General features: G+C 42.6%; 2 protein-coding genes across 4 annotated transcripts in view; one reads left to right on the forward strand and one right to left on the reverse strand.

The window, feature by feature from the left end:
- On the reverse strand, nt 1–15394 carry MCMBP (minichromosome maintenance complex binding protein). 3 transcript variants are annotated; one of them, XM_032694662.1, is made up of 16 exons: nt 14959–15112; nt 14254–14339; nt 13031–13171; nt 12681–12722; nt 12121–12222; nt 11616–11751; nt 10127–10275; nt 9337–9437; nt 7377–7546; nt 6373–6496; nt 5031–5148; nt 4338–4503; nt 2449–2582; nt 1711–1875; nt 1222–1310; nt 1–373 (listed from the first exon to the last, which is right to left on the reverse strand). In XM_032694662.1, exons 1-16 carry the CDS (start codon nt 15014–15016, stop codon nt 247–249), a joined length of 1908 nt encoding a protein of 635 aa, XP_032550553.1. In that variant the 5' UTR covers nt 15017–15112; the 3' UTR covers nt 1–246. The 3 variants fall into 3 exon arrangements, with proteins under 3 accessions (XP_032550553.1, XP_032550554.1, XP_032550555.1); XM_032694663.1 differs by lacking the exon at nt 14959–15112 and adding an exon at nt 15293–15394 and having other exon boundaries at nt 7–373; XM_032694664.1 differs by lacking the exon at nt 14959–15112 and adding an exon at nt 14653–14901 and having other exon boundaries at nt 7–373.
- Nucleotides 15204–26433, forward strand: part of SEC23IP (SEC23 interacting protein) — a 24531-nt gene continuing 13301 nt past the window's right edge. Inside the window, exons 1-8 of the mRNA XM_032694661.1 lie at nt 15204–15392; nt 19045–19571; nt 20830–21019; nt 22447–22640; nt 22966–23055; nt 24330–24450; nt 24736–24825; nt 25506–25647. Coding sequence (XP_032550552.1) covers nt 15239–15392; nt 19045–19571; nt 20830–21019; nt 22447–22640; nt 22966–23055; nt 24330–24450; nt 24736–24825; nt 25506–25647 — 1508 coding nt within the window. The 5' untranslated portion in view covers nt 15204–15238. The remainder of the gene's footprint in view (nt 15393–19044; nt 19572–20829; nt 21020–22446; nt 22641–22965; nt 23056–24329; nt 24451–24735; nt 24826–25505; nt 25648–26433) is intronic.

Below are 26433 nucleotides of genomic sequence, written 5' to 3' on the forward strand. Positions count from 1 at the left end.
TGCAACTTCAGTATTAAAGTTTAATATCAAACAATTTGCTCATTGTTACCAATTTTCAATTACAAAACAGGGTTCCAAAAAAATTCCATAAAATATGTTTAAGTGGCTGAACAGAGTTAAGAGTGTTCAGGCTGCAAGGGTAAATATCCATAACTTTTTGGTATAAATTATCTACAAAAACTGGTATAAACAATATTCCAATCTTAGTAGGGGTTCCATCTAGGGATTAGACAAATTTTCAAGGTGTTAAAGTTCGTTGCCATTGACACATTTCTGCTGCTGCAGCCTGGCTTTGCGTTGTGCCTCCAGTTGTTTTGCTCTCAGCCATCTCTCCCTCGACAGCGTCGTCTGCCCCGCGCTCAGCGACAGGAACCTGGGGGAGCACAGACACAGGAAGGGCTTGGTCAGTGCCAGGGGGGATAAACCAACAGTCCCAAACCCAAACAAAGGCAAAATTAGTAAATAAAGGCAAATTTAATATTGTGGTTTACTTGTGGGATGTTTTGCCATTTGAAATCTCTAAGCTGTAACTTCCCAGAGTTTCAAACCAACACCTGAAGACACTTCTCTGGGATTAAATTTTGTTCCCAACTTTGCTATATGAAATTAAAAGTTAAAATCTTTTTACTCTAAAGTCAGTAGATAACATCACACCAAAAAGGAAATAAAATTAACAAGCCTTTTTTATCTGCAGCTTTTAATACCTACAATATTATTTTTCATTAGATGCTGAGGGGTTTTTTCGACATTATGGACAAACATTTTGGAAAACCTATAAACCAGCACAGCAAGTTTTCCCTAAATGGGAGCTTTGCATGTTTTGAGGCAATGTAAAGTTTGTTACTAGTTTTACTTGAATAAAATTTTGTAACCTTCCTAAAGCAGAGGAACAAAAAATACTGATGATTCAAGAGCAACAGAGTAATTTCAATAACAGTTTATAAGAGCAGTGATAAAAAAAAAAACACTGCAGGTTTCTGAAGACAGTATTTTTATTTTTCTTGCAGTAACCCAGGAACTAGAAAGCATGGGAAGGAAGCGGGGAGGGAATACTTTGCCTAAGTAAGAATGCGTGACAAGAGGAACAAAGGGAAAGGAGATTCCATCTTGGAGAGCTGGCCAGCCTGGCACAGCTAAATCCAGCTGCAGACTGAGCATCCAGCTGCAAACAGCAGCTTTCTGGGAAGGACAGAAACAGGCAGGACAAGCAGCAGCACCCACCTTGCCACGAGCAGTGTCTTGTGCAGGTCATCAGCTGTGATGCTCTCGGGGTCGTTCTTGCGCATCTCTACAAAGTCCTCTTCCACTGCCTGTGGACAACGGCGTGGAGTTATGGAGCAAAACAGAACCTCCATGCAGAGATCAGTTTTCAAGGAGTTGAACACCTCAACTGCCTTTACAAGACAGATTTCAACTCATTGCTGTGCAGAGCCTGAGCAAAACCAGGCTGCTTCTCATCTTTGAAAAAAACTGGTTTTCAAAGTCAATATTCCATGTACTGTTTCTTATTTGTACTATACTTATTTCTGTGAATACTTTACAAATCCTTAAAGGCATGTTCAGGACACGAAAACGCTCCTGGTTTGGTTTTTAGAAAACTTCAAGGAGAATCACCGACAGGGAGAGCAATGGGAAAGTACAGTAACAGTCTATTAAGGTGCTTTCTATCCAAATATACAGTTGAAAATGTATTAGTGGAGTCTTCCCTACCTTGGTCACTTCATCAGATATACTGTAGTCCAGCAGCCTCAGCAAACTCAGGTAAATTCGGAATTTGTTGAGCACAGATGGGAGCACTGCTGTCAGGAGGCTGCTCATGTACTCCTCCATGTTTGGGGGGATTATCTGGGGTTGTAGGTGGACTTGGCAATCTGACTGAAAGAGAAAATTACACACCATCTCTTGCCACATCCCATTGTTTTCTATTCCAAAACCAATTTACTCTCAAAGCCAACAGAAGTCACTATTTCCCAGAATTAAGGTAAGACAGTTCTTTAAACATTCCACTGTTCAGTGTGCACTCCTCACTGAAGCAGGAGCCAGCTTCACTCAGAGGCAGGAGAGCAAAGTCTCAGCTGATCGAGCTGGAATGCCAGAGATCAGATGTTGGCAAGCTTAGGCTACTCCAGGGGCAGTGCCAGCTCTGTGGCTCTGCTCCTGTGCCCACCACCTCAGACCCTGCTTTGAGAGGGGCCCATATCTGCAGCCTTTACCCCTCACTGGCACTGGCACTGCCTCGCCATCCCTGTTCAGCCGAGGAGGGAAGGCCCATCTCCTGGCTCTCCCATGAGCAGGTTTGGGGCTGGGCTAGAGCCAGAGGGAGGAGGCAGGACCCAGTGCCAGTGTCACCCGTGCCCTGTCACAAGGCAGGGTTCCTGTCTGCACTTGTCCCTGGCAGGGCTGCTCTGGGCAGGCAGCTGCCACCTGCAGTTCCCACCCAACCCGTACCGGCAGGAGGGATCTGCCCTCCGAGGTGATCAGCACATTAATGTTGCAGGGGAATTCCATCCGGTGGTAATTGAAGTCATAATCCACCTTCTGCCAGGTGATCAGATTGCCCAGAGCTGTCACATTATGGACACCTGGAAAAGCAGGAAGGAACAAGCTCCCTGAGCACTGGACCTAAACAAATGAAGTCAGAGCTGATTCATGTTTCAGTCTATCTTTAATGAGCAGCTACCAGAAGAATTCCTGCAAGCTTCCTGTTTCTTCTGGGGTCTGTGGTGTCTTCCAGATAGACACAACCATTTCTTAAGATCAAAACTAAGGATTCCTAATTGCAAGTTTAAATTTTATCTGGCTCAGTACATGTGTTCACAGCTCATGTTTTTATTGGCCCTGCAAAGCCAGACAACTATTTACAGAGACAAACCAAACAAATCTCTCCTCAAAAGTGGACAAAGCACTACCCATTTCATTTTTATAGCCTTACATGAAACCAAGTTATTTCAAGTATAAGAAGACTGACAAATTAACTGGTTGACTCTTGGAATTCTCTCTTTGAAATACCAACATGTACCTGACAAATTGAATTTCTCTTCAGCAGTGTTACTGCATCAAATCACTCATCTACTGTTATGGTTTTGCTTTTAACCAGTTAGTATTAACTTATTATACTGTAAATAAAGGCAAATTTAATATTGTGGTTTACTTCTGGGACATTTTGCCATTTGAAATCTCTAAACTGTAACTTCCAAGAGTTCCAAACCAACATCTGAAGACACTCCTCTAAGATTAAATTTTGTTCCCAACTTTGCTATAAGAAATTAAAAATGTTTACTTTTTTACTCTAAATTCAGTAGATAACATTGCACCAAAAAGGAAATAAAATTAACAAGCCTTTTTTATCTGCAACTTTTAATACCTACAATATTATTTTTCATTAGACGTTGAGGGGTTTTTTCAACATTATGGACAAACATTTTGGAAAACTTATAAACCAGCACAGCAAGAGTTTTCCCTAAATGGGAGCTTTGCATATTTTGACTATTTTTTTTGGAAACAGACAATGTAAAGTTTGTTACTAGTTTTACTTGAGTGAAATTTTGTAACTTTCCTAAAGCAGAGTAACAAAAAAATACTGAAGACTCAAGAGCAATTGAATAATTTCAAATAATAATTTATAAGAGCAGTAACTAAAAAAAAAAAAAAAACAGAGTAGGTTTCTCAAGAGAGTATTTTTATTTTAAAATGAAGTCACTTGCAGTGATTTCCTCTTCTTTAACAGAATCACAGAATCTGCTGAGCTGGAGGGGACCCACAAGGATCATTCAAGTCCAACTCCAGGCCTTGCACAGCACAGCCCAGGAGTCACCACAGAGACCTGTACTGTGCTTCTCCAGTTACTGAACTTTTAATAGGTACAACTCATCTTTTATGTAAGTTAAAATTAAATAAATAGTCTAAAGCTCTGCAGAAAGCACACTACACAGGGCTACATCAGCTTATAAGATAGAACCATCACTTTTTTCCACACAGTAATAGCAATCTTTTTATTTCCAGTTCTTAGCTGGGTTCTCAGGGGATGGTTTCCATATATACAGGAAAAGTGCAGAGCATAAGGCAACAGCATATGCTTCCCCACTTCAAGCATTACCACAGGAAACTGAAAGGCCATTCTAATTACTCAGAGTTATTTTGGTGATAAAGAATTACCCAAATTTGTCCTAAGTTGACTGAGGAGGCTGCAGGCCAGCAGGGAGCTCGTTCAAAGCAATGAACTAAGGATAGAGTTTTGTAACACACCATCACCACCGGGACACAATTAGCATCGGTCTTAAAACACATCAACTTTGAACCTCCCCGGTGAGATCTGAAAACCCAGAAAAAGTGTCTACCTGTTGTGTCGAGCTGCCCTTGCTCCAGCTGAGTCTCATCCACCACCAGGGAGGTGTTGCTGGCCAGCTGCAGCACCCCAGTGACCAGGCGGTTGGCGGCGTAGTCCTTGTGCGGGATGAAGCGCGAGTGGTTCATGTTCTCGATGGTCATCTGCAGCCGGTGGGACTGCAACGACACACGCCCAGCACTGAACAGCTCCCACAGGAGAACAGTGCTGCTGCTGCTCACAACTCCCAGCCCCTGCACTGCACAGCCAGGATGAGCTGAACAACAAATGGTTTATTGTGGCAATACCATTGTTACGACCCCAAATTGAATTTACTACGGAGTTTTCTGCAGAGCGGTGTCCACAAGGGTGGGAATAAACCATAATGGCACTCTAATTAAATGACCTAAATGTCAAAATATGAATCCAGAAAGACAGAATAAAGCATGCAGCATCTGTCTGTCAGTTCAATACCTCTGAGGAGAGGATTTTATTCCATATTCATTCTACATGATGTGGCACATAGAGACTTGAACATACAGGCAAGCCACATCTCTGCTGTTACCTGCTCCCTAAAAGGGTACCGGGAGCCTTCATTTGAGCAGCCTGCCTTAGAAATTAAAGAATCAACTAAAGTGTTGTTTCTTGGTTGAAACAAGGAGAACAACATCTCTCCCCAGAAACACTGAAGCCCCACAAGGCTTACTGCTGGCACCAGCTGCTGGATGATGCGGTAGATGTGCTCGGTGAAGATGCTGTTCCTGGGACATCCGCTCAAGTTGACCGTGAATTTTCCCAGAGGAAGCACATCTCGTCTTGCATAACTGCACCAAAAATACCACAGGTTAGACAAGCCTCTGGTTAACACTGAGCACAGGTATCACTCAGCTGGAGTGTTGTGTGGCATCTGACAGCCAGGATTTCACATGCTAACAGCCATCTCTTGCTCCTGCCCCAGTGCCCAAGGACCGAGCCAGGTAGGAGCTGCTCCTGAAGGCCTTGCAGCCCTGCACAAAAGTATATTTCCAGTGCCTGGGATGAAGATGCTCCTGAAGGCTTTGCAGCCCTGCACAAAAGTATATTTCCAGTGCCTGGGATGAAGATGCTCCTGAAGGCTTTGCAGCACTGCACAAAAGTACATCTCCAGTGCCTGGGATCCTGCCATGTGCCTTCCAGACATTCTGTTCTCCTTGTACTCTACTGTTACTCAGTAAACACACTTTGTTCTTTTCCTTTCTCGTGCCCAATCTCAATTTCCCTGCTTATCAACTTGTTCATCTCCTTTACCTGCCCTCAGCTTTCCTCTCCCTCTTCTCCTGTGTATCTTCTCCCCATTCTCGACAACTCCCAACCTTTTTGTGATACCAGCTAAGAAAGAAAATACATTCTAGTCTAAGTGTCAGAGCATTCAGTCCCACTAAAAAGAATGAAAGTAGAATCCATTTTAATTTTGAAGACTGAAATGACTAACATTAAATTTGAGCCTGACAACTAAGCAAAACACACTGTCTGAAGCTTCACACCTGAGATTTTAATGAGTCATTTCATCCAGTGACAGTTTAAAATCGACATAAAAGTGAATTTCTATCCCATGTTAAATAGGGATCACTTGAACTTGCCACTAAACATATGTTAGCATTTAATTAACAAATTCCCAGAATGTACCTTTCAGTATGTTGTAATACCTAAACAGTAATTCCTGCAGTAAATGCTGCCTTTGAGAAGTCAGTTCCATGTCCTACTCATTAGAAGCTAGAGGCAAAAAGATGTTCTCATGTGTGAAAGTTTGTCTTAGAGAGTTTGTCCAACTCTCAAAGGAACACCAAAAGGATACACTGGCCTTTTATCAATATTTACTGTTATTCCACACAATGAAATCTGCCTCTGTGTTTACTGTGACAGGACAACTCTAGCTGGACAAAGTACTGCTGAAAAAAGTACTATTTAAGCTGTTTCTGCCATTTATTTGCAGATTGGTGAAGAACCCCATAAACAGAGATGCCTTTTGAATGTTGAATACTTAAATTCTCAAACACCTAAATACTTACACTGTAGAGATGAGATGCAGTATAAGGTATTCAGCAGCCAAACTGTCTCCCAAGAGGGCATGGGTGAGGAACCCCAGCAACTCTGCTCTCACTGGTGACAGCTCAGACATAAAATTAGAAACAACTGCCAAAAAAACACAAGACAACAAATGTCAGAAAATGTGCTGTTCCTCACCCTCTTCCCTCTAAATCTCACTTTCTATTACAATTTGATGAGGAAAAATGTTTATTCCAAAGCAGTAGAGGAAAAAGAAACAAACATTCGTTGTTTTTTCCAGCTGAGCAATTACTGGCTTTGGAAAACCTGAATCACTCAACATTTCCTTGGAAATGCTTTCTTTTTAAAAAATTAGATACTGTGTAATGCATTTGCAGAATGCTACAAAGTTTGGAGCCAAATTTCTAAAATAATAGCCCACCCATTTTATTTTAAAGGTGGGAAAAAACCCCCCCTTACATGTGACACAGCTCAGGACAACCAATGCAAGGCGCTCATGGAAGAAGGTGATAAATATCAAAGGTTTGCAAGCAATAATTCAATGACAAAATCATAACAGCCAACAGGCCACAAGGAATAGCACAGTCTCTTAAAACAGAATTGCCTTGTTTTCTGCACAGTATTATGATCCTTCATATTGTCAGCATGTTTCTTATTTCCACTGTCATACTGATTTGGAAATCTAATTTTCCAGCAGTTCACAACTCCATCTGAAAACTAATCAAATCTTATGGCTGAACAGCTCTGTAAAATCCTTGGGCACATCGAATGCAAACCCAAGTTTCATATAAATCACATTTATTTCAGACAAGTAAAACCATAACCACGATATAAACACAAACACTTGCATCTTGTTCAGTTCTGCAGCATTGAATGGCTCCTCCACTTAACAAGATTTAAACCCAGAGCCTGTTGTTGAGGCATTTGCCTCTGAGCAAAGCAGTGTTTTGTTCACCTGTGCTAGGAAATGTGCCCAGTCCTGTGTGCCCAGAGCTCAGCTACTCACAGGTTTTACTCTCCTCTTCCTTAAGGCAGGCAGGCAGCAGTGGGTTAATGTGTTGCAACTTCTGGGCCAAAATCACATGGATTCTGGGCACTAATGAGGCAGGAGGGCTGTGCACTCTCTGTTCCTCTGCTGTGTCCATACACTCCATAGGATCAAGGGCTGAGCTGTCCCTAGGAAAGGGCACAGCACAACTGGGCTTAGAAACATTCCACAGGAATTCCTCTCCATCTGACTGAGGGCAGCTGGAACCAGGCCAAGAACGGAGCGGGTCGGAACAAACAGCATCCCCTCCCAGCTCCTGGGAACTCCTCCCACAGGCAAACTACCCTCTTTAGGATTTTTTATAGACACCAGAAATACCAAATCACAATTATATAATGGTACAGAAATGCCAAAGCAGGCCTGGCCAGAAAAATCTGCACTCTTATTATTTTCAGAAAATAATCAAATCGTACTTTTCTGGAAAAAAAAACCCCAAACAACAAGAAACAACAAACCAACCCCCCAAAACCAAACAAACCCACATTCAGTATTTACTGCATCATTTCATAATCTGTAGCTTCAAGTACAATGTTACACACTGTTCTGTACAGTATGTACAGAATGAAGTCCAAACAGTAACTTTCAGGAAAATAAGGTCATGATTTATTACATTTGCCTGGGTTGGAACATGTGGGATTTTCTTACTCCACTGGGTTCTGGAGCCTGACAAGATCTTCTAGACTGCCACATAACAGCTCAATCACTGGCTGAGTAAAAAAATTATGAGTAAATAGATCCTAATGTACCTCAGCTCAAACCTGGAGGCATTAGCTCTTAATTTAAAAGTTCAGATACGGGAGCTTTGCTCTCCCTGAAGATGTCTCACAAAATTCCTTCCAGGTGGTTTTCATTTGTCATGTAGAAACTAAAGTCCCTAAAGTGACTGTATCAGATGGTGCTGAAGTTTAGCACAAATTTAATCAACTTGTACTGCTTCTAAAAGCTGACAGGCTTTACAACCTCAAAGCCACTTCAGCAGTCCACCAACACACTGTTCACCCCTTTCCATTAAACTTCTTTTGTTTGCACTCCAAACATTGCTAAATGCCACCAGTTTGTCTGTTTGTGACAGAATGACACTCAGGGGGGAAAAAAACCCAACAACCTGTGACAGAGCAACTGAGCTGGGAGTCTGGGATTAGCTGTCACACAGATGATAACCAAGAGCAGCTGAGTTAATTTTTAAGAAGTTGGCACTATAAGGGATTCACACTGCACTCTGGATACTGTACTGATCAGAAGGATAAACAAAATCACCAGCAGAAATAATTCAGAGTGCAATGGTTCAAGACATCAGTAGTGTTTATGTTAGACTGGACAAGAGTTTTGTTTTAAAAACTGATTTCTTGGATTAGTTTGTATTTTGTCAGACAAGTAACTGCAGAACAGCAGGTGAGAGGGGAAGTTTTTATCAGTGGCACAGCATGATGATACACCTTAATTAATGAAAAAATCAGCCCAATTTTTACTCAGTTTGATCACTACCACTCTCCATGCAGACATGCAAACTTTTTTTTTTTTATACTCTTCTGAAATGTTTATGGTAACAACTTTCATGGACTTAGTAGTTACTTCAAAAGGACATTTTGTACTCCTTAAAGCTTATTTGAAAGCTTGTTGACTGTTCACTCATTCACTGAAAGTTTAATAGGCATGAAAGAATACAGAATATTTAGCTATAGAAGCACTTTCTGCTTTATGGACTGTACAACCTAAAAAAAAGATGCACTGAATATCCAAGGGTATGGATGGACCAGAGCACAATGGACTTAGTTTACAAGACACTGATCTAACATTTTCCTTATCAAGCTTTTTTTAAGCAACAAAATTCACCAGTTGAGCATAACTGTTATGTATTTACACATTTCCTTGTCTGCTCATTGAAACAAACATTTCCTTCATCTGAGGGCAGCCTTACCTCTCCTCACTGTTTACTAAGCTCAGCACTGGATCCACGGACAAAACACCATAAACCTCCAGCACATCATTGACTTTGAAGCTCTCCCAGCTCTCATAGACCTGTCCCAAAAGGAAACAAAAGACAGAGGCAGGATGGAAAAAACCTCAGGAGACTCGAGTGTGGGCTGAGAACAGCCTGTGTGAACAGGTCTCTCCCAGCCTTTGGTTTAACTAAGCTTAAATTGGAAAAGTGAGTTTCTATCATCCCATTTTTTTTCTATTAGCATTCTTTGCCACACAAATGTTTTATCAAGATCTGCTGAATAAGAGAAGTCAGTACAGAAACAGCATAGAAATCTTGTGTTGAAGTTTCATAGTCAATACAGCACAGTAGTGAATCGAGGACTATTTTAAATTCAATAAACAAACATGTAGTTTATTGTTTTTTTCAGCTTGTTCCATCACAACTTTTTTCCTTTAGAGGAAAAATCCTAAAAGCAGAAATTCCAGCTCAAGCATCTTGTACTGGACTTTTTTTTTTTTTCTAAACTGTGATGAAAAGGTGCAAACTAAAACATGCTGCTGAGGGATTTCAGCAGTTCAAATGCAGCACTCAAGAAGAGAAACAATGTAATAGTGAAAAGAAAGAATGCAATGACCTGTAGAAACAAAATTATTGACTGGAGAGACAATTTCTGTGCCTATAAACCTGTCTGCAAGACTAACTACTTACATTCTAACATAGGATTCTGTCTGCCTCACTGAGGGACACAGAACCCTGCTCATCATCCCCTCTCCACTTCTGTTACCTTGACAAGACATGCTGGTCCCTTCTCTCCTGGCAATGGAAAATTTAGGTCAAGTGGAGGGGAGCAGTTGGGAGAAATGAGGTGATGACCTGCAGGAGCTTCTGTTTCTAATCTCTTGGGCTCCACACATCCATGGATATCACCTCCACCTCCTGAAAAACACAGGATTTGTAGGCTCTTTAAACAGCTATGCAAAACTGAACAACTTTCTTCAGGGAGCAACATAGAATTAAACTAATTTAACAAGACATTTGAGACAAAAACGGTTAATAATGCAATATATTTGACATCCAAAAAGTCTCACAAATGCATATTTTATATTGTCAAATTAAGTGTGAGTGAGAGTACTGATAAAGATCTGTGTGTCTTGGAAACCCAAACGTGGCCAGAAATCTGATTTTCAAAATGTAATGTTTATATGGGGTGAATGATTTTTCTGCAAAGGTAATATATTTTTGCACTTCAAGCTAAAAAACCCAGGTAGTTCTCAGAGGTAAGAATATGCATAAAGAACCAGTTTACATTAAAAATCTCTGTAGATTTTCAGCAATAATACAGCAATAAAAATCTGTTCTACAATTGATGAGTCCCAGGTACAAAGACAATCCTGTCTACACTATCCTGCAAACTGGTAAGAATACAAAAGGAAAATCCTGAGTTCAGCTAATGAACCTGACAGACACAGAACACTGAACCAAAGAAAGCAGTAACTTCTCCATTTTTTTATCTTTAACAGGACCAACAATTTAAACTAACCACTTCCTCTTGCTGAAAAGAAAACTTGCCAAAATCTTCAAGAACCTCATTCCAGTTTAAGTGGAATCTCACGGATGAGCATCAAAACAAATAGTTCACAGACTGATTACAGCATAAGTAAGAACTGCACACTGCCAGTGTTGAACCTCTGAGAAGGTTCAAATGCTTTCTTCAGGATGCTACAAGTGCCTGACATGGATCTTGTTCCTCTAGGAAGCTGGATTAGTAAATCACACTGGGAAAAAGGGAAGGCTGGAAGATATTTGTTAGATACACACTGTAGCAAAGCAGCACCTCATTGACATGGAGTTAAGCTTCAGTTTACACAGTAAGACCCAAACATGGTGTGAGACAGAATTTCCCTCCCATTACTATGAAACCTGTAATGCAGTGGGAAATGAAACACAAACTCCTCAAGTTCAACCTGCTGCTCTAAATTGTTTGTGTGCTGTTCCACACCACAGGCAATGCACCAGAGCTGCTGTACAAAGCATTGCTCTCAGGAATGAACTCCACAAAGTCATGCCAACAAGTCGTACAGCCCACGTGTAACACCACAGACTCTCCCACTCTACTTCAGATCAAACCACTGATGGCTTCAACAAAGCCACCAAATTAGTTCTGAAGGCTGCACCAACACCAGTGATTCAAAACAGCTGCAAATATTTCAGTTTTTAAAACGGAAATTTTTACAAATTCTGGAAAGATATCATAGTTATTCATCAATGGCAACTGTTACCCATATGCTGCTCCTTCTGTTTGGATGGATGCAGATCCATGTCCTCGTCTTCCTCATAGCTCCTCTTGTGGCGACTCGGGGTGTAGGAAGTTGAAGGACTAACTCGGGCTTGGCTGGCACTGGTATAGGCGTGAAATTGGGGGTTAAGGACAACCTCAGACTGAGCAGGGACAACTCAAGCACAGGAGGGTTTATTTGTTTGGTTTTTTTAAAACCACCAAGTGCTATTCCACCATCAGCCTCTAAAAAAGGGGTTTTTTTCCCAGAGAACGTGCTTGTGGTCAGGAACAAATCAAAATCACCAGAATTTTCTCTCCCACATCTCATTGATTTGCATCCTCTTTGTGCATATAACACACCACCAGTTTTACCTTTCTTCTCTTTCTACACCTGCCACCTCACCTGATTCACCGAGAAAAAAGAAACTTGAAATAAACTTATCTCCTTCAATCTAATTAGTTGGTGATCACTGATTGTATAACAGAGTCAAAAAAGATATTTCTTTCACCCATGCAGATTCCCCAGGCACTGGAACACAGTAGAGAGTCTGTCTCTCCGAGGTGACTGTTTGTGAGGAGTTCAAATCAATCTCCTGCTGAGGCTGGAATACCAAGGGAAATTCTGTTACAAATCTGATTACAGTTTTTTTTTTTAAAGCAATCCCACAGATTCAGTTACTCAGCCAGAAGTTACAACTAACACACTCATGAAACAGTGAATCCAAACAGTGTCTATCACTAATGTTTTGATTCCAATTGCACAGCACTACCAGAAGGAGCTGTTTCCCACAGCAAACAGTTTAAGTCACAGGCACTCCCCCCTCAAAGCAAGCAAAACAAATTTTAAATAAAACAGGAACAGCTGGAAGCCTCCTGAAATTAGAATGCCAGGGAGCAGTTATGAATACTTTGCTTTCCAAACCTGAGATTAATTCTGCATTTCAAGAGCAGTATCCTCAGGAATCCACGGGCAAGTACCAAAGAAGTCCTATCACACTTATAAACGGCAACTTTCCATCTAATATTTCATCTCAAAATTTGTGTAACTTGTATAACTTACCCCACATTCTGCCACATCTCTGTATTTGCCAAAATGCAAAACCTGTCAAGGAGGAAAAGGCAATGCAGTCATTCTTTTTCTGAAGGAATCCTGAGCAGGAATCACACCAGAATCACTGCAGTCCAAAATCCCACGGATACACTGCCAAAGCTTTCCTTATTTTAATATTTTCTTTTTCTCAACAGAAATACAACAAGTGATGTATTAGTGATGCCATTTGAGCCAAACACTCTTATTACTAAATAGCACCCAGACTCCATAAGTTTAACTTAGGAACTAGAGAAATATGAGAACTAGAGTAGATAAAATGATAAGCATTTATTAAAATAATAAATCAGTATTTCACTTACACGTGCATTTGTGTTTGGGTCAACTGTTTCATACACTCCCATGTAAAACTCAGGATCAAACATATCTTGAACCATGCAGCGAAATTTCACCAAACTGTTGGGTTTTAGGTAATGTACAGGAACATCATTCAGTGATGGAACCTGTAAAAAAAAGAGTTTATTCTACACAACTGGTATATATTAAGCAATGCACTGAAATAAGCCAAAAGCAGGTGGTATAACTTGAAATAATGAGATTTGCAATATGAGTAGAGTTTTCTAAATCTGAAGATCAACTTGTTGTTGAAAAAACCCACATTCAACATTAAAATGTAACAAAAACCAGAAATGTCCCTATAAGAAATGGCATTTTAACAATCATATATCACATCATGTTTCTCTTGAGTAAGAAAATGTGCTTTCAATTCCTTCTAATGTTGTCAATTTGACTTGATTTTTCCCACTTCAATTAAAACTATGATTGAAAAATGATTAAAATGAAAAATGATTAAAAATATGATTGAAATACTAAGTATGAAATCCTCAGGAAGAAAAAAAGAAATCAAATAATTTTCACCTGTTTTCTCAGCCATAAGTAGAACAGATTTGATGTGAAACTTTCTAGTCCCCTTAGCAATGTTCCACGATGTCATTTTTGCTGCAGCCTTTTAAAAAAGTATCAGCTTTTGAACTCACCTGAGCACGTTTTATTTTTAAACCTTAAGCACAGCTTCCCTGCTGAACTGCACAAAGCCAGCCCAATAAAGCACAGTTTTAGCAGAAAAAGCGTTTTGTCCTAAAACCTGAAAGCCCAGGGAGCTGCTTCTTCAACCCACACAAAAGTTTTCAGCATCGTGATAAAAACCTCACGGGAGAAGAGGTTTACAAGCAGCAGCTGAGAAGCTCGTGGGGCACAGAGCGCAGGGACAAACACTCCCAAAAATGACAATATTTGTCAGCTCCTGCCATCTACTGACTGTGCTGCAGAGCGGCAGCGCCCGGCAGGGATGGCCCGGGGCAGGAGCTGAAGGCAAGGCTGAAATCCCAGCCAGGATTTCACATCAGGTTAAAAAAAAAAAAAGCAGCCGAGATGTAAATAACATATCCTTAAGCGTGGGCCTGAAATTCGGCCCCGTGCTTATCATGAACATGAAGAACTTCTCCAACGCAAGTCGCTGCAATAAAATGTAAACAACAACGAGACTTGAGGAAAGCGTAAGTCTAAAAGAATCAAACGCTCTTACCCAATTAGTGGCATTATTTTCTTTTAATTTTTCCTTGAAGTATTCGGTTACCTTCTTTTCCCAATCAGAGTTTGGAACATTTTGGGCTACAAAAAAACCACATTTACACGCGCATTAGCACCGGCAACAGACCTCTATCCAGCCTTCTCCAAACATAGCAAACAAAGCAAACTTTTGCTTCTATTCTGGGGAAGCAGGTGCAATTTAGACTACAAACGACTGCATTTTAGTGTAATTTACGCCTCTTGTAACTCATGACTTCACATTTTACAGGCTTCCAGGCCGACCAAGATGCCCACAGCCATTCTCGGGAGCGAGGAAAAGCTCCACGACACCTCAAGGAGAAAGGGAAGGAGCTGAGGTGCCGCTTCCCGCGTGGAAGATTTTTATTTCCATAACCTTTTAGTTAAGATCGAGCCTAGCACAGAAACAGCCGTGGTGATGGCACTGCTAACATTAGCAGTGATCGGTGTGGACAGCACGCCTCGTTCCCGAAATCCAAAGATACACGAGATACGCAAGATATATGAGATATAGATGAGACATATATATATATAAGGTACGTGAGACATATATGAGGTAAAGAAGGCACACAAGCAGCCTCGCCGCTCTCCCGCCACCACCCCGCGAGGGAAAGCCCCGTCCAGTTCCGGGCGCCCTCAGGGCGCTCCCGCTCGGGCCGAGGGGACGCCGGTCCCGCCTCACCGAAGAAGCCCTGCACGATGCTGAGGGGGTTGTTGAGCCAGTCGCCCACGCACGGCATGGCGGGGTCGCCCCTCGCCGCGGGGCTGCCGGCTCCTTGCGGCCGCCACCTCCCGCTCGCCAGCCCCGCACGGGCACTGCCGCTTCCTCCTCCTCCTCCTCCCCTTCCTGCGGGAATGGCGGCGGGACCCGCCTTCTCCCCCCTCACGGCTGCGCGCGGCCGCCGCCGCCATCTTGGGTGAGGGCGGAAGGGGCCGGGGCGGGACGTGGCCGGGGCGCGGCCATGGCGGCGGCGAAGGCCGGGGGAGGCACCGCCGGCACCAACCCCAACACCAACCTGCTCTTCTCCTCCTCCGCCACCGACTTCAGCTTCAACGTGCCCTTCATCCCCGTCAGCCAGGCGCCCGCCGCGCCAGGGCCCGCGCTGCTGCCCGCCGGTACGGAGGGAGGGAGGGGCGGTGAGGGGTCCCGCCGGTCCCGCAGCCCCCGGGATGGGCTGAGGGGTCGGGGGAGCCTCGGGAGCCGGGCGGGGCTGCCAGGGGGGCTGAGGACCGGGACGGTTCCGTTCGAGCCGGCCCCGGGGCTCTCCCAGCCCGCTGTCACCCGCAGTACCTCAGCGCGGACGGGCTGCTTGGGGTCGCATATTCCGCTTTCTTGTGCTTAATTGCTTGTGCTTCCTTGTGTTTGGTGATTGTGTGTTCGGTTTTTACTGTCGGGGCTGAGGAGAGGGGACGCTTGTCGCGTTTGCAGCTCATCGATGTTTCAGGACGTTCATTTCAGCCATTTAAAGGTCTCAGTGCTTCCATTCAGGGTGTACGGAGTGATTTCACTGTTTTTAAGCTCCTCTCCCATTCTGCCTTCTGCTTTCCCTGTGTGAAAATAGCACGTTAAGCGGGCACCTAAAATATCCTTGCTAATTTAATCCCGGTTCTGTTATCCTTTCCCTCTAAAGCCCTGATGGTGTTCCCAGCACAGCTTAAAATCTGGTCCTCCAGCACCTTCAGATGAAGGAATGGATTTTTCTGGGAATGTGTTCAGTCTGAGATTAAAGCCCTAAACATTACAAATGCATCTATAAATCAGATATTTCAAATTTTACTGCATTGTACATGTTGCAGTTGGACTGATGACCTTTAAAGGTCCCTTTTAACCCAAACTGTTGCATGTCGAGTCCAAAATCCAGGACTTCATTTCAACGCTGTTTTATCTTAGCTAAAATAAGTACTAATATAGCTGGAAATCAGTGCAATCCATCTCTGTAGATTTAATTAAATATTAGCCAAGTATGGCTTTGAAACATTTTTTTAGATCAACTGCGTTTTTTGGGTGGGAGGGATAAAAGCATTCAAATATTATCCCTACTTATGTGAAATATCTAACTGGTTGGTACATTTACTGATTCCATTGTGCAATCCTTATAATTTTTCTTTCTTGCAAATATGTGTTAATTTTTATTAAAGCAAATAAAGTAACTTTTAAGTGCTCGTTTCTCCAATAGCTTTGCACAAATGACTGTTGTAGCAATTTCCCGAAGATTTTGAAGCCAGCCAGGGAGAAAACCTAATGGGATTTCATTAACATGGTGAATTATATACTCTCCATCTCATTTAAAATTTGATCAGATGAGGATTCCCAGTTTTGCAGCTGGAGTGAATTTCAGTGCCAGAGGTTGTGCCACGTTCCCAAGTAAGGCCCATGTCCTGTTAAATGTTCTCTTACCATCCTCAATTGCACTCACCATCTGTCCAGCCAGGTGTTGCTGGGATCTGGCTGTGTAAGATGGTTTGTATCTCGAATCAGAGTTTGAAGCAGGAAAGAACAAGCTTTCGAGTTTGAATTTTAAATTGTGTAAAATGTAATAAGAATCAACCTCAGGATTTTCTTGACATCTGCCAGCCAACACTGAGAAGCTGTGTGCAGTCGTTAATTTGTTATGTCTGTCTCCAAGAGCGAGTGATTAGTGATTTGAGCTTTGCAGTTTGACAGTAAAAGACACGTTCTCTGGCTCAGGTGTGGGTGACATAGCCAATGTAGGTAGAGAGGAGTGTTCCCAGTGAGGAAGTGGATTAATGTCACTTGTGGTTGTCTGGTGACAGTCTGTGAATGAGGAGGGAGGGAGGTACAGGAGGTTGACACAGTCACAGCTGAAGAAAGACTCTTTTGTACATGGGAAGGACGTTGCCCTTGCATGTCAAAGCTGTACATTCACTTTTTTAAATTTACAGGATGTGCTTGTTTTACTGCCAGGCTGGGCTTATGTTCCAATGTAGTGTTTGCAATATTAGAATTAGGAAAGATAGAAAGTAATGTATTGTATTGTAAACCAGCATGTATATATATATATAACACACACATATGATTTTTGTTTTGGCAGAACTTTTGTCAGTCTCATTTTGCAGGGAAAGCTGCAGTTAGACTAAACCTCCAAAACCTAGTTGAAATTGGAGAACAGTAGGTACTTTGTGAATGGGCATTTGGTAAAGGCCCTGGGAACTCTTCAGCACACTGCTGCATATCTATGGTGACCTGACATAGTGAGGTGAATTGCCACTTATTTGGGAGAGCATGGTGTGCAGTAGCTTCTCTCTGTTCCATGGTGTTTATGAAATATGGAAGTGAGGTGGATTTTGTTGTTTAGAAATTGAGACCTTTTATTTAGCATAAGTGGCCATTCTGCTTGTAGCTGGGAGATGATCCCCAGGCCTGACTTCAGAGTGGTCACTGCTTGTAAGTGCTTTCAGCATTCTCCACCTGATGGCCCACACACACAGGTTTTGGGTTGTTCCTCAAAATGGGATAAGTGCTGTGGGTGAAAGTAAGAGAAGTTGGTAAAGTGTAAGGTAAGTAATTGGTAAGGCAGGTGATGCCTCAAATTGGCACTGTCTGCAAAGACTACTAAATAAAAGATGGTTAAAATAGTTCTTTTTAATCTTGGCAGCTGCTTCTTTTATGATTAATTAATTAGAACAGCAGCTTCCTAGGGAGACTCCTCCGTGGATTCCCCTGTACTCCCTTGATACTCTCTAGTGCAGTTATGTTGGCTGTGGATAAAGACATTTGTTGTTGCTGGTCTGGGGACTGAGTATCAGAGAAGCAGCAATACCTTTGGGGTGTCTTCCCCACAGCCTGGGGATCATTTGATTGCCAGAACAGATGAAACACAGTTCTAACCTCTGCAGATTGCACTGACTCCTTGCAAGGTGCTGTTCCCTCAGCAGGCAGGCAGTGCTGCTCAGGCCATCACAGATTTAGCTGAGCTTACTGTGAGACCTCTAATAATGTCAAACCTCTTTTTTTCCACTTGTTGCTAAATCACTGCCAAGCAGAAAACTGGGATTGACCAGAACCTGGTTTATGTTCTCAACGGCCTTGTACTTTTTTAAACTCTCTCCTGCAATTATGCAGAATGGGGACTGATTTTTCTGCACCAGAAATTTAGCTTTTATGCCGGGCTAGAGTAGGATTTTTAGGGAGAACTGGAGTAAATCCTGCTCATCAAGTGACTTGGGATCATGAGTTATGGCCACCTTGCAAGTCAGATGAGAAACCTTGTGGGGGCTGTGCTAAAGGAGCAGGCAAGAATGGATTGTTTAATCAGTAGGTTTGGCCTATTTGGGAATGTTTTTAAAGTCTAATTTTTTATTTGATCTTGGAAGTCTGAAAATTAGAGCATAAAGCCCTATGCTTAATAATTGGTTACATGGGGAAAGGGTGTGAACCAAGGCTGCCCTTGCATTTGTGAGGCGTAAGTGAAGTTGGGAGGGATTTTAGTACCTGCCAAGTTGCCTTGGGAAGGTCCTGACTCCAGTTATACTTTGGTCTTTTATTTAATGTTTTTAATATTTGTTGCTTATTCTGTGTACCCTGAATGACTTATGATCCATTTTAAATGTTCTTGAAGACTCTGTATCTTTTGTTTCATTTTATGACGTGCTTAATCACCAAGTTGTGCAAGCTTTGTAATACTTTTGGCTTTCTGGAGACCAACAGTTTTGGCAATAGCTGATAATGTTACAGAACATTTTGACTACACACAGCAGGTGTTTTGAACGTCTCACAGTATCTCTGGTGGTCCCTTTGTCTTTGCAGATGATTCTGCAGACGTTGGGGAAGAGGACAGCTTCTTGGGTCAGACTTCTGCCAGCCCCAACCCACCACAGACTTTCAACTATTTCTCTCAAGTGCCCAGTAGCAGTGATCCCTTTGGAAGTATTGGGCAGCCACCCTTGACGACTGCTGCAACCCCTGTGGGAGCACCAGCCTTCTCCAGGCCTCCAACTTCACCTCCACTCGTGTCTGGGTCACAGGATGGGCAAAATGCCTTTTCACCTCATATTCCTAATTCCCAGCCCTACAGTGCCCCACCCGCCTCCCAGGTGGGAATCCCACCGTACCAGACCCCTCAGCAGAGCTGTCCCCCGCCCACGAGTGCTCCAGGACTTCCCCCAGGAACACCTCAGCAGGGATACAACCCCTACAGACACACCACCCTGAGCAGCAGGGCCAACCCCTACCTCACCCCGCCCCAGCTGCAGCAGAGCCACGCCCCTGCCCACACCCCGTCCTCTGTGCCACCCGTGCACATGTACCAGACACCTCCGGGGCCTCTGACACAGGTATGTCTGTCTGACACAGCTGTGTCTGTCCTTCCCATGACCTGGGGCACAACAAAACCATTGAAGTCCCGTGTGTTCCTCATTCCTGATGTCCTGCTACCAGAACAAAACAACTGAGCTCACTGTCCCCTTTGAACTCTGTATTTTACCTTTTGAAGGTTTCTCTTCTCCACCAAAAAAACCCCGAAAAAGTCTTGAGCCATTTCTAACAGCAAAATTTTTTTTCACTAGGAAAGAGAAACTAGAAAAGTTTCTTTTCTGAAACTGTGTTGTTTCAGGAAAACTTCCTGATTTTTGAAGTGAGTGTACTCTGAGGCTGTAGCCACATGAGCTTCTGGGGTCAGAAACAAAGCCAGGTTGTGAAGTTGTGTAGCTCTTTTCTGTGGGTTTCTGAGTTTGCTGAGTTTCGGCTGTGCTGCTGCATTGTCTGTGCCTCTGCTGTAAATGGGGTCATTCAGCCCTTTACAAGATAAAGGCTAAAATCTCTTTTCAAGCTGGTTTTGTTGGTGAAACCAGAATTTTTTGAAACTAAGTCACGTAAAATTGTCAGCAAATTCTTTGAAACACATTGGTTGAGGATTTTGTGTGATATAAATCATTAATCTCCATTCTTTTTTACCTGCACAAAAACATTATTAAAATAATGCAAAGAAGTAAATAATAACCTGACATGTTGGCCTTGAAAACAGCAAAAAATAGTTTTTATTTTACCTGAGCTATTGCTATATTTCCCTTATCATGAATAAAGAATGTAAATATTACATAATGACAAACCAGTGCAAAGACAGTAGAACCTAAACAATCTGGAGTTTTAGATTATATAATTTCAGAACTTCTGTTTGATTTATATATTGTACAGTATTTTCGTGGTTGTTTTTTTCTTTCATTAAATGTATCATCAACCAAAGCAGTTGCTACTGCTGACATCACTTGCTTATAGTTGTACTAGCTGGGGTTTTGTACAGTTTGCACAAAATCAGCTTTATGCAGGCTCTAATCCCTTTCAAAATCAGCTACTTTTACTTGGCTAGAGTTAGAAATCTGCCTGTTCTGATCTCTTTGCAGGATGAGAGCTGTTACTCAAGTGGGCACTTGCTAAACCTGACAGTCTTTATGCAAAAGTGTAATTACGTGTAAAAGAATGCATCTTTATTTTCATGCCAAGTTGTGTGGCTGTAAGAAATAAGCTGAGCTTGAGTTTTGAAAATGGAAAGCTGTGTGAGGTTGATATATATTTTTATTGCCCATATATTTTCAGTTTCCACAGTCCCAGCCCCAGGCTCCCAGGCCTGCAGGTCCCCTGGTCCCGGCCCCTCCTGTCTTGCTGCACAACCAGTATGAGCCAGTTCAGCCACACTGGTTCTACTGTAAGGAGGTGGAGGACAAGCAGATATGGATGCCTTTCAGCCTTCTGGATTCTGCAAAACTGGAGGAAATCTATAATTCTGGTAAGTTCTGTCTTGTCCAGAGGGGAACAGAAGGACTGAAAGGAAAATACTGGAGTAATGGCACTGCTGTATGAGAGGGTGGTATGGCAGTAATAAGGAAGGTTAATACATATCTTCAAGATGGATTTTGTGCCACTTAATTTATTTCACTTCCATTATCTGATGCTTGATGCCATCAGTGTTGAGATGTACCATCCCTGGTGGATACCAGAATTTCTCATAGAACTCCTGATTATCTTTGTCTTTGTTTGCCTTTTTGTTAAGCTCTCAGTTCTGGAATGAGTATCATATCTGGGGATTTCTCAAAGCTTTTTTGTTGTGTACAGAGCATATAGAAGTGTTTTAGAAGCAACACAGCGGTTACCTGATATTCTGTAGTTTGTCTTCACGGGATCAGTGTTGGGCCCAGTTCTATTTAATGTCTTTACTGATGATTTAGATGAGGGAATTGAGTCCACCATCAGCAAATTTGCAGATGACACCAAGCTGGGGGGGAGTGTGGATGAGCTGGAAGGCAGGAGGGCTCTGCAGAGGGACCTGGACAGGCTGGAGAGTTGGGCTCATTCCAAGGGGATGAGGTTCAACCAGGCCAAGGGCCGGATCCTGCCCTTTGGCCACAACAACCCCATGCAGTTCTACAGGCTGGGACAGAGTGGCTGGACCTGGGAGTGGGGATGGACAGGAAGCTGAACAGGAGCCAGAGTGTGCCCAGGTGGCCAAGAAGGCCAATGGATCCTGGCCTGGCTCAGGAACAGTGTGGCCAACAGGTCCAAGGAAGTGATTCTACCCCTGGACTCAGGGCTGGTGAGGCCACCCCTGGAGTGCTGTGTCCAGCTCTGGGCCCTCAGCTCAGGAAGGACATGGAGGGGCTGGAGCAGGTCCAGAGGAGAGCAACGAGGCTGGGGAAGGGACTGGAGCACAAGTGCTGTGAGGAGAGGCTGAGGGAGCTGGGGCTGTTCAGCCTGGAGAAGAGGAGGCTCAGGGGAGACCTCCTCACTCTCTGCAACTCCCTGACAGGAGGGGGGAGCCAGGGGGGGTTGGTCTCTTTTCCCAGGCAACCATCAGCAAGACGAGAGGGCTCAGTCTTCAACTGTGCCAGGGAAGGTTTAGGTTGGATATTAGGAAGAATTTCTTTGCAGAGAGGGTGCTCAGCCATTGGAATGGGCTGCCCAGGGAAGTGGTGGATTCTCCATCCCTGGAGGTTTTTAAGATAAGACTGGATGTGGCATCAGTGCCATGGGCTGGGAACCACAGCAGGGTTGGATCAAGGGTTGATGATCTCAGAGGTCCCTTCCAACCCAGCTGATTCTATGATTCTATAACTGTTCTAATGGTCTAATATTGATCACAGACGTGAGTGGGGTGAGAGAGAAGGAAGCCTGTGTGTGTGTGTCAGTGTGGTAACTGGTGTGCCTCGTGTGTCACAGTCCAGCCTGACCCCGAGAGCGTGGTGCTGAGCACGGACGGGGGCCGCTACGACGTGTTCCTGTACGACAGGGTGAGGAAAGCCGTGTACTGGGACGAGGAGCCTTCGGAAGTGCGACGCTGTCTGTGGTTCTACAAAGGAGAAAAGGACAGCCGGTTCGTTCCTTACACTGAGGAGTTTAGTGACAAGCTAGAGGTTTGTGTTGCCTTTACATAAACTGCACCAAGACCTTAGTTCATTGAATTAACGACCTTAGAAACACTTCTCTCTGTTTCATTAAAATGATTGCCAGGATGCAGTTTCTGGAACATAAGTAAGCAAATCCTAGGAAGGGCACGTTGCTCATGAATCAGTCCTGCACTGCTGTGACCTAAAATCAACTTGGGCACTCTTCATGTGACACTTATTATATAAACAAAGTTATGTAAATTATAAGTGTAACATTACAGATGATGCACAAGGCTAGAAAATTGCTGAGGAGAAGACATCCTGATTTTGTGTAACTTATTTACTGTTTCAGGCAGAATATAAAAGGGCTGTGACTACAAATCAATGGCACCGGCGACTTGAGTTCCCAAATGGGGAGACAATTGTTATGCACAATCCCAAGGTAATAGATTTTGGCAGTTTTATCTCCCAGGATTCATTAGGGATGAATGAGCAAGTGGATGGAAGCATAAATTGAATGCAGCCTTAATCTTGATTGATAGCTCTTGGTTGTTTTGGATATGTGTGCATTGAAGATATAAAGTTTATGGATCACTCAACTTCTGTTTGCTTCAGTGTGCTGCCACGTGGTTAATAGACAATGCTTTCTGAGACACAAGGAGAGTAAGGCTTTGTGTGGTAAATATTTGGACTAGCAGCAAATGGTAGGCCATTTGAATTAGTTTAACCTCAGACAGTCTGTACCTAATGAAAGATAATTTAAGCTGAGACATTTCATGTGGAGAAGAGCATTAATCTAGCTATAAGGTAAATAGTTTGTTTATTTTAGCTGTGAGAAGTTTTCTACTGTGACTGTTTTTAGGCTGCAAGAAAGTATAGCAAAACAAGCTTTGAAAGTTATTCTAAATATTCTGCAAACAGTTTCATGTTATTAAAACATGGACTTCAGCCTTGTTGACTGGTGCTGTTACCTGTTCACTTATCACAGATGTAGTAATTAATAAATAGAACAAACCAAGGGCCAGAAAGGATCATGCTTGCTCCTACTTGAAGCATTTAATAATGCTGATTAAGGAATTGTATCCAGTAGAAACCTAGAGAAGGAGCACTTAAACCACTTGGTGTCATAAATATGAATTCAAACCACAAGTGTAAGTCCCCTAAACAGCTGTACTACTGAATTCCTCACTTCCTAGTGAGGAGTTTCTGGACTACTTCAAATGCTGTTGTCATTTGCTGAAAAGCACTTCTTTTTTTCTGTTTTCTCCTTGTGATACAGTTATTGTAAATCAGGTAGTATTCACTTTCCTCACGTAAGGAAGAGTGGATACTGGGGACTAGGAGAGAGGAGTTGGAATAATGCTTGTCTGAGGAGTTAAAACTGTTCAGAATCCCTCAGCAGGCCCAGCTTCTCCAATAAGTGTCTACTTTTGTCTGAGTGATCTGGTTTCTCTTCACACTAATGAAGATTGTCTGTGGTTTTGGAGTGTGTTTTTAGTGAAGCTGTCCCTGCTCTGGGGAATGGTCTTAGGGTTTTCAAGGGCTTTTTTGGTTTTTTTTTGCATATATGTTAGCTGAAGAAAAGATCTGAGTTTCAGAGGCAAGGTGTAAAGCAATGGAAAAGTGTGTTAAACTATGCAGTGCTTTCAGAATAACGAGTCTTAAGGGTTTTTTGTGTTCATAATTGGTAAATTATAACAAATGTATTTGTTGCAGGTCATAGTTCAGTTCCAGCCTGCTGCCACACCAGATGAATGGGGCACCTCTCAGGATGGTCAGGCAAGACCAAGGCTGGTAAAACGTGGAATTGAGGATGACCATGATGAGATTCCTGATGGTATGTGGTCCCTGGAGGTGGGGCTGCACTGTGGCCAGCTGGGTTGGGTCTGTAAAGAAGCTGGACAATATGGCAATGCACTGTTCATGCCTACAGTCTAAAGACTGAAGTTATTCCTTAATCTAAGCTGCTTGAAAGAGATTTTGGGGGTTTTTTTAATCAAAAATGTCCTGTGGGCTCTATTATGTTCTGAATCATAATAGGCTTTATAGAGTTGCTTGACTCTAAACTTCACTCCTTCGGTACATATTGGCACTCTGAATGTTTTATTTCCTTTTCTTACAGGAGAAATGTCCCAAATTGACCATCTGGTATTTATGGTTCATGGCATAGGTCCTGTATGTGACTTGAGGTTTAGAAGCATTGTTGAATGTGGTAAGTTTTGGCTTGTACAATGAGTAGTTGTGTTCTTAACTGTTTAAATGTGGTTCTCTCTAGCTCATAATCAGATAAGCAAGTAGTTTGTTGGGGTTTTTTGTTTTTTTAAAAAAAAGTCCCTAATGTTAAGAAGCTCAACTTCTGGTAGAATTTTGTCATGATTGTTTTCCAAGAGCAGAATCTGTGTTTTGTCAGACTTGCAGCTTTACCTGTTAATAGTAGTCCTCAATATCAGACTTGCAGAGTGATTTGGGTTTTGAAATCTGTGGAGTGGGGTTTTTTTTGTTTGTTTATTTGTTTGGGGTCTTTTGCTTTTTCTTTTTGTGGTGTGACTGAATATGTTGCTTTGTGTGGTTTGTGTGTGAGGAGTGGTTTTCTGTTTGCCTTTTTTTTTTTAAAATACGTTCTAGTACAACTGAGTAAATGAAAAAAGCCCTTTCTGGTCATGGAGTGAAAATCTCATTGTGAGATAAATCAAAGCTTGCTAGAAAAGTCCATTTTAACAAAAATATGTATTTTCTTATTGTTAGAGGGGTAATACTTGAAAAGACATTTCCAGTTGGCAGTTTCCATCATTTGTATTCTGACTATGTGTGAAATTAAGGGGGAAGAGGGAGTATTTGTGTGTTACTTGAGTACTGCTACTATCAGACTTTCATTATTGTTTTTCTTTGCAGTGGATGATTTTCGGACTGTTTCTCTGAAGTTGCTGCAGACTCACTTTAAGAAAGGTTTAGAGGAAGGTAAAGTGAGCAGGGTGGAATTCCTTCCAGTCCACTGGCATAGTTCTCTGCATGGAGATGCAACAGGTGTAGACAGGTGAGTGTGTTGCTTAATGTTGAAAACTTCATATCAGCTGTTATTTAAGGGGTTTTGGAATGTGGAGGAAAAGAGCTCTGTAGGATAGATGAGTAAATGTGTGACTGGGTTACAAAAGAGAATTGCTAATTTCATGGAATTAGTGTTTTGGTAAGGAGTGTTGGGAAAGCTGGCAAGGCATGAGGAATATTTTCTCTTGTTTGTTTTCACACACACTTTTCAGGAAAGTGGCCAGTGCATGATGCATAATGATGAGTGTGTAGAGGTGGTGATGGTAAGTATGAGGTGGTGAACATGGAGATGTTTTGTCCAGTAACAGGTTGTACAATTTAGAATGGAGTGTTTTTTGTTCTTTCCCTTCCTGCAGTCTGAGTTTGACCCTGGGAGGTGTCAGGATCCTGTTTCTGAGGAAGGCATCAAGCCCTCTATCCAGTCCTAGAGGAGCTCCTGAATTCTGATAGGCAGTTGAGCCAAGGACTTTTTTCTTTTGAAGCAAAGTACCTATATTTGGGTAGGAGTGTTACAGCATGTAGAAATCTTTTAGAATCACTTCTCTGTGCCTACCCCTTTGCTGTCACTTGACATTTCAAGCTGTTTTCTCTTGCTCAAAGATGGGGAAGGAGAAATTGTGAGGGTAGCAACCTGTGCCACACACTGCTCATGCTGGTGTTCTCCAGACTCTTGTAGCTCACTCAAGTCCTGCTGCTTTCCTCAGCCTTTGAGTTTGAGCACTGCATTATCATGAGAAGGGATCCTTATTCTGTTAACCAAACCAGGCAGTGCTAA

Source organism: Chiroxiphia lanceolata, chromosome 8 (genome assembly GCF_009829145.1).
Source record: "Chiroxiphia lanceolata isolate bChiLan1 chromosome 8, bChiLan1.pri, whole genome shotgun sequence".
Classification (NCBI taxonomy): domain Eukaryota; kingdom Metazoa; phylum Chordata; class Aves; order Passeriformes; family Pipridae; genus Chiroxiphia; species Chiroxiphia lanceolata.